A 17813-nucleotide genomic window follows, 5' to 3' on the forward strand; every position below is an offset into this window, starting at 1 on the left:
GTTGTATTTCATTGATTGTTTATAAGTTCTTACCAGTGGCTTCTATTCATGCAAAGAACTGCAAGCATACTTGCAAAACACAGAACAATTTGAGTTTAAAAACAGTAGCTCAATTTAATAGATGAGAATAAAAAGAGCAAAACATACAAATAAAATCCAGACAAACAGATTTTGCTCATATAAAAATTAATTACCTGTGAAGACAGGCATCAGAGTAACTATGGTAATTTTTTTTTCTTATTATTCGTAATAGGGTACATCCTGAGGCTCCACTTGGATGCTACATAGACTTCATGAAGGATTCTATTGTTTTATTTAATCAGCACTAAGAATGCATTTCCATGCGAAGCTGCCAACATCCAAAGGAAGCTGTGTTAAGGCACTTTTCACTTTTGATGTTATGATTAGAAACAGTGCCATTTACAGTGAAAATATGCATCCAGCTAACCATTTACAGCACTCATCTTTTTGTCGCCACATTTATCAACATTAATACTTGCACAGAAAAAAAAAAAAGTCTCTTAAGTGTGTTTGTCTCCTCCTGACAATGTAATTTTCATCTTATCTGTGGATAATTGTCTCCCCACAAAAACAATGCTGACTTCAACAGCTTGTGGTGCGGCAGTGCAAGCAAGTAGACTTTTAGATTCCTCACCTGATACACAGGGAGGCACGTAGCCTTGTCTATTTGGCTGGGAAAGAAATGTGCAAATATTCCACCACTATTAGTCCAGCCAAATCTCCTCTGGTCCTAACAGCATCATCTCAGCAGAACAGCACCATTAGTTGGAACACTGAAAGATCTCTGGACACTGCGCATTAAGTACGTACGTGCTAATGCTCTATAGGGGTGACACAAGAAACAAACCCCTGCAATTGAATTAAATGCTCGAAATAGGATGTTCTACAGCACACAAAATAGCATTTCTGTGCCTCTGCAGCATTAATGAACACCTACCATTCCGTTGTGCAGAACACTTCTTGGAGTACTTTAATGTAGATGTGGGTCACCTACGGAGCTGTTAAACAGCATACAAGTCAGAGAAACATGGTCCAAAGCTCCACTGGATTTGAGAAATAAATGGCTTAGCATTACCAATGAGTGTGCAGTCAAAATACGGCACTTCTGCCTGATAACAAATTTTGAATAGTGACAACAAATTTATAGATGATTCTCTAAAGAAGGAAGTTTTCCCTTAATGGATCTACAAAATATTTAAACAGTACCACAAAACCCCAAAATGTTGTATTACAGAGCAAGCTTGAATGAAGATACAAAATAACTTCACATCATTTGCTATCAGAGGAATATAGTATTACAGATATTCATTCCAAAGAAGGGAAAGCATTTTTACAAATAAGCACTATCTAAAAGTCAGAGCTCAGTTAATAGATACCTGCTTTTGAAGTCCTAAACAGAGTCATACCATTTTCTTTGTAGCTTACGCTATAATAATACATAGCTAATTATGACCTCTGGTCTAACCATGTCACTACTCCAAAAAGCTTACAATTTACTGAGCTCTGACTTTTAGAGTGTTTAATGGATACCTGCTTTTTAAGTCCTAAACACGAGTCTTACCATTTGCTTTGTAGCTTATGCTATAATAACACATAGCTTATTATGACCTTTGGTCTAATCATGTCACTACTCCAAAAAGCTTACAATTTAATTGATGAGCCACAAACAATACATTGCTGAATAACAGAAGCATGGAATAACAGAGTCATGGTAGCTGAGCTCCATCAGACCAAAAAGAAGTCCTTAGTGCAGATTTGTTTCAGCATCATCCTTTACTTCACCTTTTTTATAAATTATAATTTACAGAGGAATTCCAATCAGAGCTGAGGCAATCAAACTAAGCAGTGTTAAAACTTAGGTAGCATTCCATCAGCATATCCAAAAATAGGTACGTAGGTAGCATTCCATCAGCATATCCAAAAATGACATACTTATTAAGGTTTATTAGACTTCCAGAGGCTCAACAGTACAGAGAAAACGTTTTCTAACCTAAAAATTTTCTGACATAAAATTGAAACTTCTATCAAATTACAGCTCTTTACCATGCTATTTACATAGATAAATGGCACATAAGGTGTTGAAAGGCTCTATCCAAATTTGACCAATTTACAGAATGACTTCTAAAGGCTTCCATCAGTTTAGAGGGAGGGGTAAGCTTTTGGGGTACACTAACAGTGCTTATACTGCTACTAGTTGCTTAAATCATTCCCATCTCTTTTGAACTACCCTGGTTATCCTTCTTCTCCTAAGACTTAGCATGATCCCGAAATATGATCTGCGGATAATAAGCTACAACAAACATCTTGATTCCATTTCCAGAATTACACTCTTATTCAAAGGTCATCTAAATAATAAACTCATTAAAAGAAATGTCTCACTTTGTCTTCAAACTCTCTCTGCTACCCACTCCAGACAGCAATTTTTATTTTTTCTATATATTAAAGGGGCATTTTTTCTTTTTTTCTCCTATCTCCTTCTTAGTCTTTCTGTAATTGTTTTCCTATCTCCTTCTTAGTCTTTCTGTAATTGATGACAGAGGTAGCTCAACACAGGAAAATGAAGCTGCAACGCACTCGGGCTTAGTTTTGTCAGCACAAGAACAATAGTAGCAATGACAAAAAGGCACAGAATCAACTGTCAGATGAGCAGCTCAAGAAGGAATTCCCTTGCAATCTGTGGACGAACTTTGTTTACAGAGTAAAGCAAGCCACTAAATAAATCCAAGATCCAGTTGGAGTATGATCTACCAACAGCTTTTTGCATAACTGATCATTAGAGATCACAACACAAATTCCACAGAGGCCAATACTACATTGAGTTATTGTCGTGTTAGTATGGTCTTCTGGGCTATTCAGTAAAATTCTGGCTACTTAAAACCCCGAGGGATAAACTCTGTTCTTAGTTATACTGATGTCCTCAATGGAAATTATCAAGAACAGGAGCCAGAAAAGTGTTTAATACACAGTATATATTTCAGGAAATGTTCACATTAAAACAGATTTTATTATCTTTCCATATCAGAGCTATACAGTAAAAAAGACAGCATTTCCATACAATACATACACAATTTTTTATCATGACAGAGATTAAGAATACAATGTTTTGCAAAGATGATGCTTTATAAGCCTGTAAAAAAGAACTGCTTATTCAAACCATACCCAAAGCAAGACAACTAGCTGGCCTCCAAAATCACCAGCAGCAACATCCTCTAAAAAAAGCAGATCTTCTTTCTGTATTCAGTCAACTCACAACTCTCAGTTACCAACCAGAGAAGAAACAGGATACAGTATTTGAGTTCCAAGATGGATATTTCTCACACAACTTACCACTCACTGTTCCTGGGATGCCACATATATCCTACAGACAGGATGTAATTGTTACCAGTTTCACCTATACTCAATAATTTGCAGAAGATACAAAAGTCACAAAAGCCCTTAAAAAGTCATAAAAGCACCTGAAATAGATAAGCCTGAAACACAGTTTTCTTGGGAAAAAGAGATCCAGAAACAAAAACTAATTGTTTCTAAACTTTGCCATTATCTCAATAAAATAACTGCCAAACTAAAGCACAAACATGGAATATAGAAAATTATTTATACCAATTTTCTAGGGTCCCTTTAAAATTTGAAGATTGAGAGTTTGCTATGGCATATACAAATGCAGTAAAATACAGTAATCAGAAGCAGAGAAGTGTCTGATGAGCAATCATATAATATAAACAATATTAAGCACCTTAAATAGATAAGCCTGAAACACAGTTGTCTTGGGAAAAAGCGATCCAGAAACAAAAACTAATTGTTTCTAAACTTTGCCATTATCTCAATAAAATAACTGCCAAACTAAAGCACAAACATGGAATATAGAAAATTATTTATACCAATTTTCTAGGGTCCCTTTAAAATTTGAAGATTGAGAGTTTGCTATGGCATATACAAATGCAGTAAAATACAGTAATCAGAAGCAGAGAAGTGTCTGATGAGCAATCATATAATATAAACAATATTAACCACATAATCCTGTCTGTGGAATCGGGGGGGGAGAAAAAAAAAACACACTCCAAAATTGAAGAAATGTTAAATGTAAAATACTTCTTGCAGATTTTCAATCCAAGAGAAACCAACTTATTACAGTATTTGTTGGAGCCTGGTTGTAATTAAATACAGGAAGGATATTAAAACTTCCAAGAGATTTTTTTTTTAAGCCACAACAGAAGAAAAGGCGGAGGGGGAAGAAAAAAAAACACACTCCAAAATTGAAGAAATGTTAAATGTAAAATACTTCTTGCAGATTTTCAATCCAAGAGAAACCAACTTATTACAGTATTTGTTGGAGCCTGGTTGTAATTAAATACAGGAAGGATATTAAAACTTCCAAGAGATTTTTTTTTTAAGCCACAACAGAAGAAAAGGCACAATTGCATAATTGGAACCAAATCCAAAACCCACTTCCTTCTTATTTACTAGCATCATCTAAAGGACACTATTTAGATGCTGACGCTGAAAGGTCTGGAGCTGACAACTGTAAATCATCTAAAAGTCAAAAATTTCAAAGGAATTGTATGACATGGGTTAAAAGTTTATAGATGAGAGATATAGAAAGTTAGTGCTCACCACAAAACCACATCCTAGCGGTCACCGTATCTCTCTTGTCAATAAGACTCTAGAATTCTGTTTTGTTGTGGGGAAATATATCCTCTTTGGTAGTAATAAGCTGCTATAAAGCTATAGGGCAAAAATGCTCAATATACAGAATATCTTTTTAAGATATGCTAAAAATAACATCTCTTTAGTGGACAGGATTCCACTTATCATTTGGTTCTACACAGACATGTTAAATAGTAAACAAACTTGCCAGATAGTGGGATATTTCTTTAAAAAGCTTCAGATATTTTCATTGGCAGTTGAATTCAGTTCAATGCTCTTTGTCATTAGCATATCTTTGCAAGAAATTAATATCGAAAGCACCTTCCTTTCCTCTCTCCTCCCCCCAATAAAAGAAAAGAACTCTTCCATTTCTATAAGGTATACAGTAAAATGATAGCACAGACAGAAATAGATATGTACACATTAAGTTTTTTTGCTATAAAATAAGCCAAGCATTTTGCAGATATTTCCAATTATTTAAGTGCTTTAACTCCTGGGGTTGTTTTTTTTTTTTTTCCCTTTCTGACAGTTAAAGTCATCAAAACTGCTCAGTGAAGAGATATGGATAGTCCACCTTCACAATTCTCAGTTCAGAGGAAGGGATGGACAAAAGGTGCAAGCTCAGTGCATGAAATACTGAAAAAAGTAAAAAATTTCATACAGGTCTCTGCTGTTGTAACACTCTTAATAGGAACAGAGTTCAGTAATGCTTTTGTTTTACACACAGAAAACAGGATTCCTTTTTTCCTCATTAAAACCTACTACACTCCAGTGAAACTCACACTGAAGGAAAAGTTATCATGATACATCTGTTTCACCTCTAGATCCTACCATTAATCAACTGCAAGAAGAACCTAACAAACTAAAAGTTTAGGTTCCTTATTGTTTTGGCAGCATCCGTGAGAGACTTCAAAGGGTCATACTTTTTAAACATTCATCACACGAGGAAGAGCTAGCTTTAGATATCTCAGCTTGGTATGTAAAATCATAATCCCTTTGAAAGCATGGATCTTTCAAGAACCTGATTGTATCACAGTAATTGTGTAACTTACCTTTTTAAAAAAAAAAATAATTACCAACAGAAATACTGAGAGAGCAATTTTTTTTTACATTAATTTTTAGATTTCTGGTCATCTTTCTTAGTACGCTCACCCTTAAAAATTTACAAGTAACCACACCAGTTTTGCAAAAAGAAAGAAAACAAACCAGGAAAGCTAAATGTACTCAGAGAGATTCAGCTGTCAGTTACGTTCTTCATTCATTTTAACAAGTCTTTTAATCAGATCGATCACATGGGTTTATTTCTGGTACCCCAGCATCTCATCCATAATTATTTTCCCCAGTTTAATAAATGTTCTCATTACAGTCATGGGTCAACACTGTAAGGTTAATTTGGACTGAAGAAATATGGTTATCTAAAACAAAAGAGCTGTTTTCTGAATTTTCCCCAGTTTAATAAATGTTCTCATTACAATCATGGGTCAACACCGTAAGGTTAATTTGGACTGAAGAAATAGGGTTATCTAAAACAAAAGAGCTGTTTTCTGAATAACAACTTTTACATATACTCTCTTCCAAAATATCAGCTTATTTCAGTTCAGTTTACCCAACACTGAAGTAAATAAAAACAGTTCTTTTGCATTAGGAGTGTGCATATATAGAATAACTTCTTAATACCTTTTAGATGACTATAATTTGATAACAACCATGCAATGGATTAGTATTTTTAAAAAGCACTAAATTATCCCTTCACTATTTGGTACTTCTTCAGCTAAGCATGTAGAAATTCAACGCCACATATCATGCTTTGCTCACTAACATCTATTCAAGTCTTCATTCCCTTTCCTCACTGAGTAGCCTGAAGGATGACGATGTGGAACTTCAGATTGAAATTTTGCAACATGAGAACACTTCTGTGCATAGCCAAAGCTTTCCTAACCAAGGAAAAAGATTCTAGAGACGAATGAGGCAACTCGATAAAGGTGAAATAAAAAAAGATAATCTCAGCAACACCTAATTAACTTCTGTTACTTTCAGCATCTGAGAAAATATCAAACAATAATCAAGAAGGCTCCATTAAAAAAAGCAAAAAGACAGTGGAACAAGGAATCAAAAACAACAGAATGTCCCTGGAAACCCCTAGACATTACTTTAAGTCCTTTTAAATAAAATTAGAAATGAAAAAGATCGAGCAGAAACTGCCATTCTATAAAACACTATCAGATACATTAAACAAAAAAATACTTCTGCATATATACAAAAATATTTAGCAAGAGTTTAACATACATTTAAAATGTTTAGAAATGTTCAAAAAAATAACTGCTTATTACATTTTGTCAAACATAGACACCACGTTTACAAATACACATAAGTATGATAAAGAATTCAGTCCTCAGACACATTTCTGAAACAAATGAAATATTCTATGTTGATTTAAGCAAGGCCTTCCCCTCCTTTCCAGATCTGATTTCAGCAGGTATTAAAACAAGAGCAGTATGTGTTAAAAAAAGCACAACCTCAATCATTATTATCAAACAGTGACATATAGTTGGGAAGGAATCTTTGGAGGTCATATTGTTCAACCTCCTGCTCATTCCAGGGCCAACTTGCTGCACAATAGGCACTGTATCACCTCTCAGCTGTACTGGCAGGTATAACATGAAGAAACACAAAATTGAATAAAGACAAAAATAAGAGAGCACCGTAGTAGCTTTGATTAGTACTGCATACACTTTTGGTGTATATTTTCAAACGTACACAAAAATTCCTCCACACCATGCGCCCTGTTGCTACCAGCAGGTACCTACATCAGCAAGACAAAGCACCACCCAATCATTTGTAGCTTATAACATCACTTTCTTCTTCTGAAGTATAAATGATTGCACCAATGGTGCTTAAATGTTCACGGGCAAGCTAAAGTTCTCATTATTGATGGTACATGGTACGCCTTTCACAATCAAAACATCTCTGTCTTCACAATTTTCATGAGATTTAACGTGCCTAGAGAAAATGTTGTATCTTCAGGCTTACTTTATTCTTTCATTCCCAGAGCCAAAAGACAGGCTTCCCAGATTAGATTACTTTAATACTTGGGTCATACTCAATTACTCTGGATGATTTTACACAAGTCACTCTATCACGCTGGTGGTAATATTACCCAGTGCCAGGCCTCCCCTCCAACAGCAGTTCCACCATTTATGCTTGTCTATCTCAAGTTACCTACGACAACTGTTACTTACAATCTCAGTGATATTACAAACCTTGATTAACCTATGGAGGTCCTTTGTAAAAACTGAAAACCAAATGTCAACTGAAAACCAAGCTGTCACTAATGTCATTATTGTCATTATTATTGCTGTCGTTAGTTGCACTAACTAATTTTGCATTGATTTATGTCAAAACGGTATTCTTAGATCCAAACACCTACACAAGGAAAAGCAATTCTTTTCAAACTCCTACCTGAGATGACAAGAGGTTACAGTCGATGTGCAGTCCTTTCCCTGTCTTATACCTCTGAAGCAAACCAGCCATAATTGCTCCGTACGTATACAACCCAGTAGCAAGATCTGTCATGGCCACTCCTGGTCTAACTGGCTCACCACCCTAGAGGAAAAAGCAGAGAACACAGAAGAATAAAATAAAAGAAAAAAAAAAGAAGGAAACAAAAAGAGGCAAAAAGCTACTTTTTGTTATAGCGCATTCTACACAACTCATCTGAACAAGTGTTTACGTGTTTCTGCATGGCAAACTGCTGGAAATTGGAGTATCTTTGAGTGAACTGAAGCATAAGACCCACCACGGACAACTTGCAGCTTCTTGCAGCATCTACACAATTCTGTAACTTCCTGATGCTGCAGATTGCAAATTGTGAATGATTTGGTTAGCTACTTTTTGCCCTGATAGCATAATGCTTCAACTTGCTAATGCAAAAAGGAAAGAGATACTGTCAGAGACAAGAAAATCCAAATTCTTTTCAAACTCCTACCTGAGATGACAAGAGGTTACAGTCGATGTGCAGTCCTTTCCCTGTCTTATACCTCTGAAGCAAACCAGCCATAATTGCTCCGTACGTATACAACCCAGTAGCAAGATCTGTCATGGCCACTCCTGGTCTAACTGGCTCACCACCCTAGAGGAAAAAGCAGAGAACACAGAAGAATAAAATAAAAGAAAAAAAAAAGAAGGAAACAAAAAGAGGCAAAAAGCTACTCTTTGTTATAGCACATTCTACACAACTCATCTGAACAAGTGTTTACGTGTTTCTGCATGGCAAACTGCTGGAAATTGGAGTATCTTTGAGTGAACTGAAGCATAAGACCCACCACGGACAACTTGCAGCTTCTTGCAGCATCTACACAATTCTGTAACTTCCTGATGCTGCAGATTGCAAATTGTGAATGATTTGGTTAGCTACTTTTTGCCCTGATAGCATAATGCTTCAACTTGCTAACGCAAAAAGGAAAGAGATACTGTCAGAGACAAGAAAATTCAAAAGCAGAAAACACCCCAAAATAAAACAAAACAAAAGAAAACAAAGAAGGAAACAAAAAGAGGCAAAAAGCTACTCTTTGTTATAGCACATTCTACACAACTCATCTGAACAAGTGTTTACGTGTTTCTGCATGGCAAACTGCTGGAAATTGGAGTATCTTTGAGTGAACTGAAGCATAAGACCCACCACGGACAACTTGCAGCTTCTTGCAGCATCTACACAATTCTGTAACTTCCTGATGCTGCAGATTGCAAATTGTGAATGATTTGGTTAGCTACTTTTTGCCCTGATAGCATAATGCTTCAACTTGCTAACGCAAAAAGGAAAGAGATACTGTCAGAGACAAGAAAATTCAGTGAAAACTGGATTTCATTATGTCTACAAGCCACAGGTCTCAAGGATTTCCACAGCTCACTGACACGGGTGCATGCCTGTTTAAAAGACAGAACCCCACTGCTTTGTTATTCTCTCTCACTCTCTTTTTCTCCTTCCTCTCAAGGACCTCCCTCAGCCAAATCTCAGTTTTGTATTTTCCAGTCCACGCACCCCAGGCTTCTAGTGAGAAAACAAAACCAACTTTGTTATGTTTACTCATGTGGACGTTACACCAGCAAATACATTCAAATTCTTGATCTCCTGACCAAAAATCACTGTAAAGTTGTTGGTTTGAATATTCTTTTTCAGTATGCCGTTATTTTTTTCTGGTATCAAGGGAAGAATCTTCATTTCATACAATCGTCTAGGTTGGAAGAGACCCTTGGGATCATCAAGTCCAACCATCTATCCTACTCTACAAAGTCCTCCCCTACACCATGTCCCTCAGTACCGCATCTAAACGGCTCTTAAACACAGCCAGGGATGGTGACTCCACCCCCTCCCTGGGCAGCCTGTTCCAATGCCCGACCACTCTTTCTGTGAAAAATTCCTTCCTAATGTTCAGTCTAAACCTACCCTGTTAGAGCCTGAACACATCAGAACTTCCCTTATCGTTGGCATGAAACATGGTCCCTCTCCACTCAATGGCAAAATGAACTTCTCATTTCAGTCAAGGTAGGCTTTTATCATTCAAGCTCAGAAGTGCTTCTTCTGTGACATTCTCCCATTTCCTACTCTGAGAAGTTTGAGGTTGGATGCTCAGATTCTGAACAGCCATTGCTTGCCTTGAAGTCCAGTCCACAAATAGCAGTGCAAAGCTAATGAGATCGTTTCAGCACTTCAGTAAGCCTATCATAAGCCAATTTAAAATCAGTGTAATTGATAAAAGCCCAACCATTTGTCAAAGTTCCCATAAAGGCCTTTAAACTCATCAAGCATAAATTCAATAAAATTGAATTTACAGAATTACTTGATTTAGTCATGTCTAAACCGCTAAGTGTAATCATACTTTAAGACTGGAAGAGTTATGTTTAGTGATAATTATAAAAAAATGTGTGTCTTGGCTTCATGTAAAAATTTTAAAACTTATCTTCACCATGTTATTTTTTTTACCTTTGCGTTCCAACAGGGTGTATGTAAGTTTGATATCAAGTAATATACAAACTAAAAATTATTTTAAGAAAAATAATATAATATTGCATTATCAATTGCTTTAACTGGTCAATTTGGAGAAAAAAGCCTGTAGTAAAATATTCTGTATACAGAATGGAAAAGGTTGCTAATTTATTCATATCATAAACATGACTAAGAAAATTATAAAATCTGTATCAAATAAAACAAAATTTAAAAAAAAAAATCTCAGCTACTGTCATTCAAACTGCAGTAAGGATTAGAAGGATTAGTCTGTGACTAGCTATATCCTAGATATTAAGGATTATTTATAACCTATACAATCTTAAGGTGAACATTGCTTTAGGAAGTACTTCTTTTTTGAAGAATCTCTTCTTTTTCACTTCTCTACACTAAGCTACTTCAGCTTCCCAAAGGAAAGGACAACACAAAGGTTCCATCCATTCACCACTGTCCTTGTACCCAACTTGGGGGGGGAAACAGGAAGGGAAATTCTTTATTTTTATACCCATAGGCCTACTGAGAAAACTAATTAGCACATGAGAAGGTTTTTGCTCCTCAGACCTATCACTGAGAAATACAAATGAAAAAACCACCAAAATATTAAAACTCCGTATTATCTGCTGCAAGTTCTCAGTTTGTTAAATTTTTCTTTCCTCTCCTCATTACAGCCAAGACACTGGCTTGAGAAGAAATCAAAAAAGACAAGATTTTGCAAACAGATGTGCAGCAACATTCTTAGCCTGAAAACACTTCCCACTCTTTTCAAAGTGTCACTAATTTCACCCTTGATGGGGAAAACTAAGCTTTGAAGATATAAAAATCAGGACTATATTAACAGATCGTTGCATATGGATGCAAATAGATCGTTGATATGGATTCTCAAGCCTTGATTCCAGCACTTTTCTCCTCAAGTACTAGGCTACCTAATGTTTTAAAGCAAACACTTCCTTTCCCTCAGTAAAAGATTAACCTTTATTTCTACAAATAGCTTCACTATTTCCCATTACAGAACACTCCTACATTTGAGAAGTCAAACTATTAGCACTATACTGCTGTCTTATTTTTAACACCTTGGTTTTACTTCATGCTAACACTCCACAACCTATAATTCTGCAGCAGTCCACACAATTTCTACTCTTCCTTGGTCTTTCTACCAAGATCTGTGAGTAGCTGCCATTTTTCACCCTTTAATCAGGTTCTAATGTCCACCTGTGCCATAAACCAGCCGTTCTGTGACGGGAAACGCATGGCTCTAAGTACTGTGAAATGGATTCATTCAGGTTTTCATCTCTATCCTGCAGAACAAGGGATATGAAGCTGCTTTGTATGAAGGATGAGGTTTTCAGAAGATGGGTTGACATAGTTCTTAAAGACAGAGTTTAGTAATGTGGGGGTTTCTTTTGTATGGTTTTCTTTTGGTTTTTTATCAGAGTTAGGTTGATGGTTGGACTAGATGATCTTAAAGGTCCCTTTACTTAAAGACACAGTTGGGGTTTTTTTGTATGGTTTTCTTTTGTTGTTTTTTTTTTTTTTTTAATCAGAGATAGGTTGATTGTTGGACTAGATGATCTTAAAGGTCCCTTCCATTCTATGATTCTACGAAATACCTTCCTTTAGACAGAGCTTCTGACAGGGCAGCAGTATTTTTGTGTAACTAATGTTAGACTAGTTCCCTGAGCAAAGGGTCTATACAGTATGTTTTATTCAAGCAAATTATTTTAGAAGTAACAAACACCAGTGACACCACCCCTGCCAGGCAAAAGTGACATTAATCTCTATGATTCTACGAAATACCTTCCTTTAGACAGAGCTTCTGACAGGGCAGCAGTATTTTTGTGTAGCTAATGTTATACTAGTTCCCTGAGCAAAGGGTTTAATACAGTATGTTTTATTCAAGCAAATTATTTTAGAAGTAACAAACACCAGTGACACCACCCCTGCCAGGCAAAAGTGACATTAATCTTCTAGTAGACGGACAAAATGTAGCCTTAGATCAGGGAGAAAATGCTCTAAGCAAATAAAAAAAAAAGCTTCTCTCTAGGCTCCAGGGTTGGGTTGAACCCTAATTAGGGATAGCACCAGGACGTGCCCTTTGCTCGTTTGCAAAGATGAAGATTCACTCCAGTAGACCAGAACTTTTCTTCCTTTGCTGTGCTTTGCTATTGTTCAATCTCACCACCAGTTTACACTTCTACTCCCAATGTTTGCTAAATTCCTTACAATATGTCAACACATTCTAGCCCAGAGATAGCCACAACACATTTTGGAAGCTTCCCTTCCTGAATCGTCTTTTTTTTTTTTTTTTTTTTTTTTTGCCCTTTGACATAACTTCTCTTCCTGAATTGACATCAGTAAGACAAAAACGATCCATTACAAATGGAAATTGTTCTGAAATGACACGCTTAATAAAAATATTCTAAGTCTAGTAGCTTTTATAGATGGGAAATAGCTGCTGAAGCTAATATGAACCAGCAATGGCTATATTTTTCAACAGCTTTAAGCTATACACCATGTGTACTCTTTTGTTGCAGTTTGTTTGGTTTTAGGCTGAAGAATGGCCCCTCTGGTACTGTAGATCCCAATCGCGTCTTGCTGTCTCATGGTCAGTAAAACAAAAATGTTTCTTCAGCAAGAAAGAATGCACCGCCATAAAGATACCCCAAATATTGAAAACCATGTGTAATAATCCACTTGGAGGTGGAAGGGGATTTGTATCCAAATTGGGTTTTATTTAATTAATTTAAAAGTTATTGCCTTAATGAGTCATAGAAATTTTCAAAGGGCGGTTCATCTGGCACTGATGTATCTGAGTACACCAAGTTACAGCTTTCTCTTCATCAAATATGAAACTTGAATGTGTTGTTTAACCAGGAAATACCTATAAATTATGTCATCCTGGAAAATAAAAGTGTCACCAGCGTAAACTCTTTCCTTTTAGCATATTTTAATTTATGTAAAGAAAAACTGAATGTGGCCTGAAGCACCTACTCTCACTCAAAATGTATTTGTGGTACAGATTTACACAAAGCAGATTCCCCTCTATTGCTTGTAAATTTTCATAAACACACTGGAATTTCAAATTCCACAGGTGTCGTACATTTCTAATACAGAGATAATCAGGTACATGTGTAAGAGCTTGAATTCCATGCAGGTTTTCACACACATGAAAACATGGTTTAAAGAAAGCATTCTACTGTACGCTGAATGTGTTTGGTTTTATAGAATCAACAAAAACAACACTGGCACAAATGCAGTTGTTTGTGCCCAACTTTGCAGAAGTTAACAGTTTGATTTCAAGGTTCAGAGCACTACTCGAAAGCATTTCAAAGTAATCAGCATTAAGTCATCTCAGTAACAACTATTTCCTAGCAAAAAGGAAAAAGGAAGGCATTCAGAAACTCTTTATGCAGGGATCTTCTCTCAGATCGTAATCAGATTTACGAAGTCTATGATATTGTCTCCCTTTCAAGAGTTTTATACTGTTTTTTTCACTGTATAAAATGTGATATTATTGTATGTATTTCCTGCATTCCACATTTGTATTACACCATCTTTGTCTCCTTAATAAAAAGATAACTTGGATAAAATACACACATTTTAGTCAGAAACTTTCATCTCTTCCACTGTGATCTCTTTACTGCCTCAAAAATGAGTTACACGAAATATAAAGTATTAAAGGAAATTAATGTTACGTATGCAATAAACTTAATGAAAGCTTAAGTTTTGCTCAAAATTCTGTGCTAGTAATAAACTGATTTCATGGCTTAGTATTTAGACTTTCCTGAGTGGAGGCATGGCCTCAGGGCCAATAAAGTTTGTGATCTGCAACAGTAAGCTGCTTTCTGAGGTATTAAATCAGATGGTTGGAACAAACTAAAATTCACAATTTGAAATTTCTCTAAGCTAAAATGGAATATATATTGCTATTAGTTCCATCCATTTTAGAAATGTCAGATACATGACCATTTTAGAATCCTATTATTAAAATGCTTTGTGAGGAGCTGTAAGTATCTATTAACATACCTCAAATTAAGCACCACAGTGCTGTATGTAGATGTTTTATTGCTGCAGCTCAAATTCATTACAATTCATCTACTGCATCAGCTGACAACTTCTAAGACCATCCTACAAGCACATCCAGTGGCTTGTTTACTGAAGGGAAGTTTCCACTGAGCATTGTCATACTGATGATACTACGCTGATTATCTATAGTTACTACAATGCAATACAAAATTAAATTACCTTTAATAACTTCTTTTTTCCAGTTCATAAGACTGGAATTTTCAATCTCATTTAAGAAAAAAAAAACACCACCCATACCCTAGTCTATTAGAGTATGCTTCAAAAGACCATGTTACTTCTAGTATATTAACTTCTTGTTGTCTAGTCAACAAATAATTCAAGGTTTAATAAAGGAAAACAGTATGAAAAAGTGAGCAAGATTCTCTTCTCTTCTTTACTTTGGCCACTTTTCTACACACTAACTGAAACAAGGTTTTCTACTAGTCTTGTGGAATTTTAAACACAACCAAGTCACATGAGCTTAAGTGCAGAACATGGAAGATTTTACTATTAATACGTTGTTATTTTAAAGTAACTTTCAAACAAACATACAATATGACTTTAAAGCCACTTGAGTAAATTTTGACTAAAACAGCAGAAGGCACATTTGCTTCTTTGGAGCCATTGACCACTTAAGTATTTGAAACAAAACTGTCCCTCTATACTTCGGAAAATGGTTTTGAGAAACTGATTAAACAATATATGACCAACTTCAAATAAAGAAAAATAAGAAGCGAGTTTTAGCATGTTTATTTTAATCATGCAAGAGAATGACTAAGTTTGAATGAATTGTTAAAAGCCCCCAGTGAGTAGATGGAAGTGTTACTAACAATGATTAAATGATTCCTATGATTACATTGCCTCAAGTCCTGGTGAGGTGATGCAGACATATGGATTTCCAGCATAGATCTTAACACAATCTTTTAATAAAATCCATCTTCATAATGGCCACTGAGGAATATTACTCTCATAATATAACTTACATGCAATTATTCAGTGTAACACTTGTATTTGCTGTCATTCACGTATTATTGGAAAGTTCTACAAGAGCTTTTTCAACATATTTTCATTTATTCATGAGATACTAGCAACATTTCCCCTTGTTTATACTCCCATTTAATTTTGTTTGGTATATCTTGAGGTGTGCATGAAATTCCTGGCATTGTACTGGAAGTATCAACCTTCACTCTATAGGCACCAGGGTCAGAACGCAGAAATTACTTACACTACATTTACTGCCATCGGTCATTGCTTGGTGTATCTGTGCATTATAGATTTGAAGAGAAATACCTTTAAGGACTGCACTCAACTCCATGTCTTCTCATGTTCCGAGATGGGACATCCTATGAGTATGCATCATTAACATCACAGCAAGGGGCAGGGTGTCTTAGGACACTAGGCACAAGATGTTTCAGCATCCTCAGTCAAACAATGCTTGACCTTTTTTATTTTTGAGTTGTTTTTTTTTTTTTTAATACAGAAAGGAGGACTCTGGTTACAATAACTGCCACAAGCACAGAGTTCTGATGTTTGCCATTGTTTTTGGCCGAAAACAAGTCTGTTGGCAGAATATCAATCCTACAGTAGAGTTATGTCCAGATCATGCACGGTTAGTGTTCAACAACCTACTCAAACATGAACATCTAAGTAGAGAAACTTGATGAACTCCTTGTTTATCCAGGGTATGCAAGTTTCATACTCTAACCGTTTAGATGCAGTGCTAAGGGACATGGTGTAGGGGATGACTTTGTAGAGTAGGGTAGATGGTTGGACTCGATGATCCCAAGGGTCTCTTCCAACCTAGACGATTCTATGATTCTAACAATCTGCATTACTGCTTCCAGAGTATCAGAAGCACCACCACAGAAGACCATCTAGTGCCTACGATGCACAGATCAGGCTTGTAACACCACCTCACTTGGGAAACGACATTTGGAGACCACATTCCCTGCATCTGTACGTGATTCAAGACAGCTGAAGTAAATGCCTACTTGACCAGCATTTTTCTGAGGTGAAGACACACGTTCTATGTATCCCCAGAATCCAGATTCTAAACTACTTCTGTAATGCTTCCTGCACCACTGCAGCAACCAAAGATGTTGAATATCAGTGGGAATAGCAGCGCATAAAGCTTTTCTAGAGCCACAAATGCCATCTCTCTGCTTATTTTCAGGCAGGATGACCGAAAAGAAAGTTTGTCAGAGTTATTTGTATGGCTTCAAAATTTCCTCTTTAAGAAGGACTATCAACATCCAAGTGTGGGTGAGACTTCCTACACATATGTACGGTTCCATCATCCTGGTGTGAACAATGTGTCTATTACAGCTCTTGAAGTGACTGCAGGTGGCCGTTACCAAGTTAGGGTAAATTGTCAATTTATTCACTGGAGATTTAGGATACCATTTTCCTTCCATCATCTGACTCTCAAGTATTGGGCTTTGCAAGTCTGGAGTGAGATACACGAAACACAAAAGCACTACCATTTTCTCAGATTTACAGAGTTAAGACCTCTTGTTGGACTCAGGAGGGGCATGCATAACACAGGTGTTAGCACAGGCTAACATGCTCCGTGTGGCATCAAGTTTTAGTATATGGCACACAGATTCTATTAAATGTATAAGTTGAGCACCATACCTCATGCCCTGTGATATGCATGAGACCAGAAACAGCAGCTGCAATGGAGTCATATCCTCCTCTCTGAACCATTGGACCAGTCTGACCATAGCCTAAAACAGAATGAGAACCGTTAGTAATTCAATCAAGGGCAACACAAACGCATATTATTATTTCAGTACAGAAAGGAATCAACTAGTATTTCTCAACAGCCTTTGGTCACAAGTTGTCCAGATTGTACAGCCAATGAATGCTATTGTATTCTATTTATTCCTGCATATTTTTAAAAGTAAACTGTTGCATTTATTCTGTGCGGGTTGATGATGTGTTTGATCTTAATTTTAGACAGATTCCTGGCCCTGCTGTGTTTCATTCACTTTAGATAGAGCTCCTTTTTGAATTTGCTGGGTCAGCTGAGGATTCAGATGTCATTTCAGAGGCTCTGTGGCATCTCTACAGGCCTCCAACTTCT

The 17813-nt window shown here is 36.3% G+C and overlaps 1 protein-coding gene across 1 annotated transcript in view; it reads right to left on the reverse strand.

Moving 5' to 3' along the window:
• The window catches only part of LOC106895962 (succinate--hydroxymethylglutarate CoA-transferase-like), a gene marked incomplete at its 5' end in the record, with an annotated part of 91436 nt that extends 73978 nt beyond the window's left edge, over window positions 1-17458 (reverse strand). The window contains 2 exons of the mRNA XM_014955641.1: window positions 8651-8794; window positions 17363-17458. Coding sequence (XP_014811127.1) covers window positions 8651-8794; window positions 17363-17458 — 240 coding nt within the window. The remainder of the gene's footprint in view (window positions 1-8650; window positions 8795-17362) is intronic.
• Between the last annotated feature and the right edge of the window lie 355 nt (window positions 17459-17813).

Source organism: Calidris pugnax, unplaced genomic scaffold, assembly GCF_001431845.1.
Source record: "Calidris pugnax isolate Ruff unplaced genomic scaffold, ASM143184v1 scaffold290, whole genome shotgun sequence".
Lineage (NCBI taxonomy): Eukaryota > Metazoa > Chordata > Aves > Charadriiformes > Scolopacidae > Calidris > Calidris pugnax.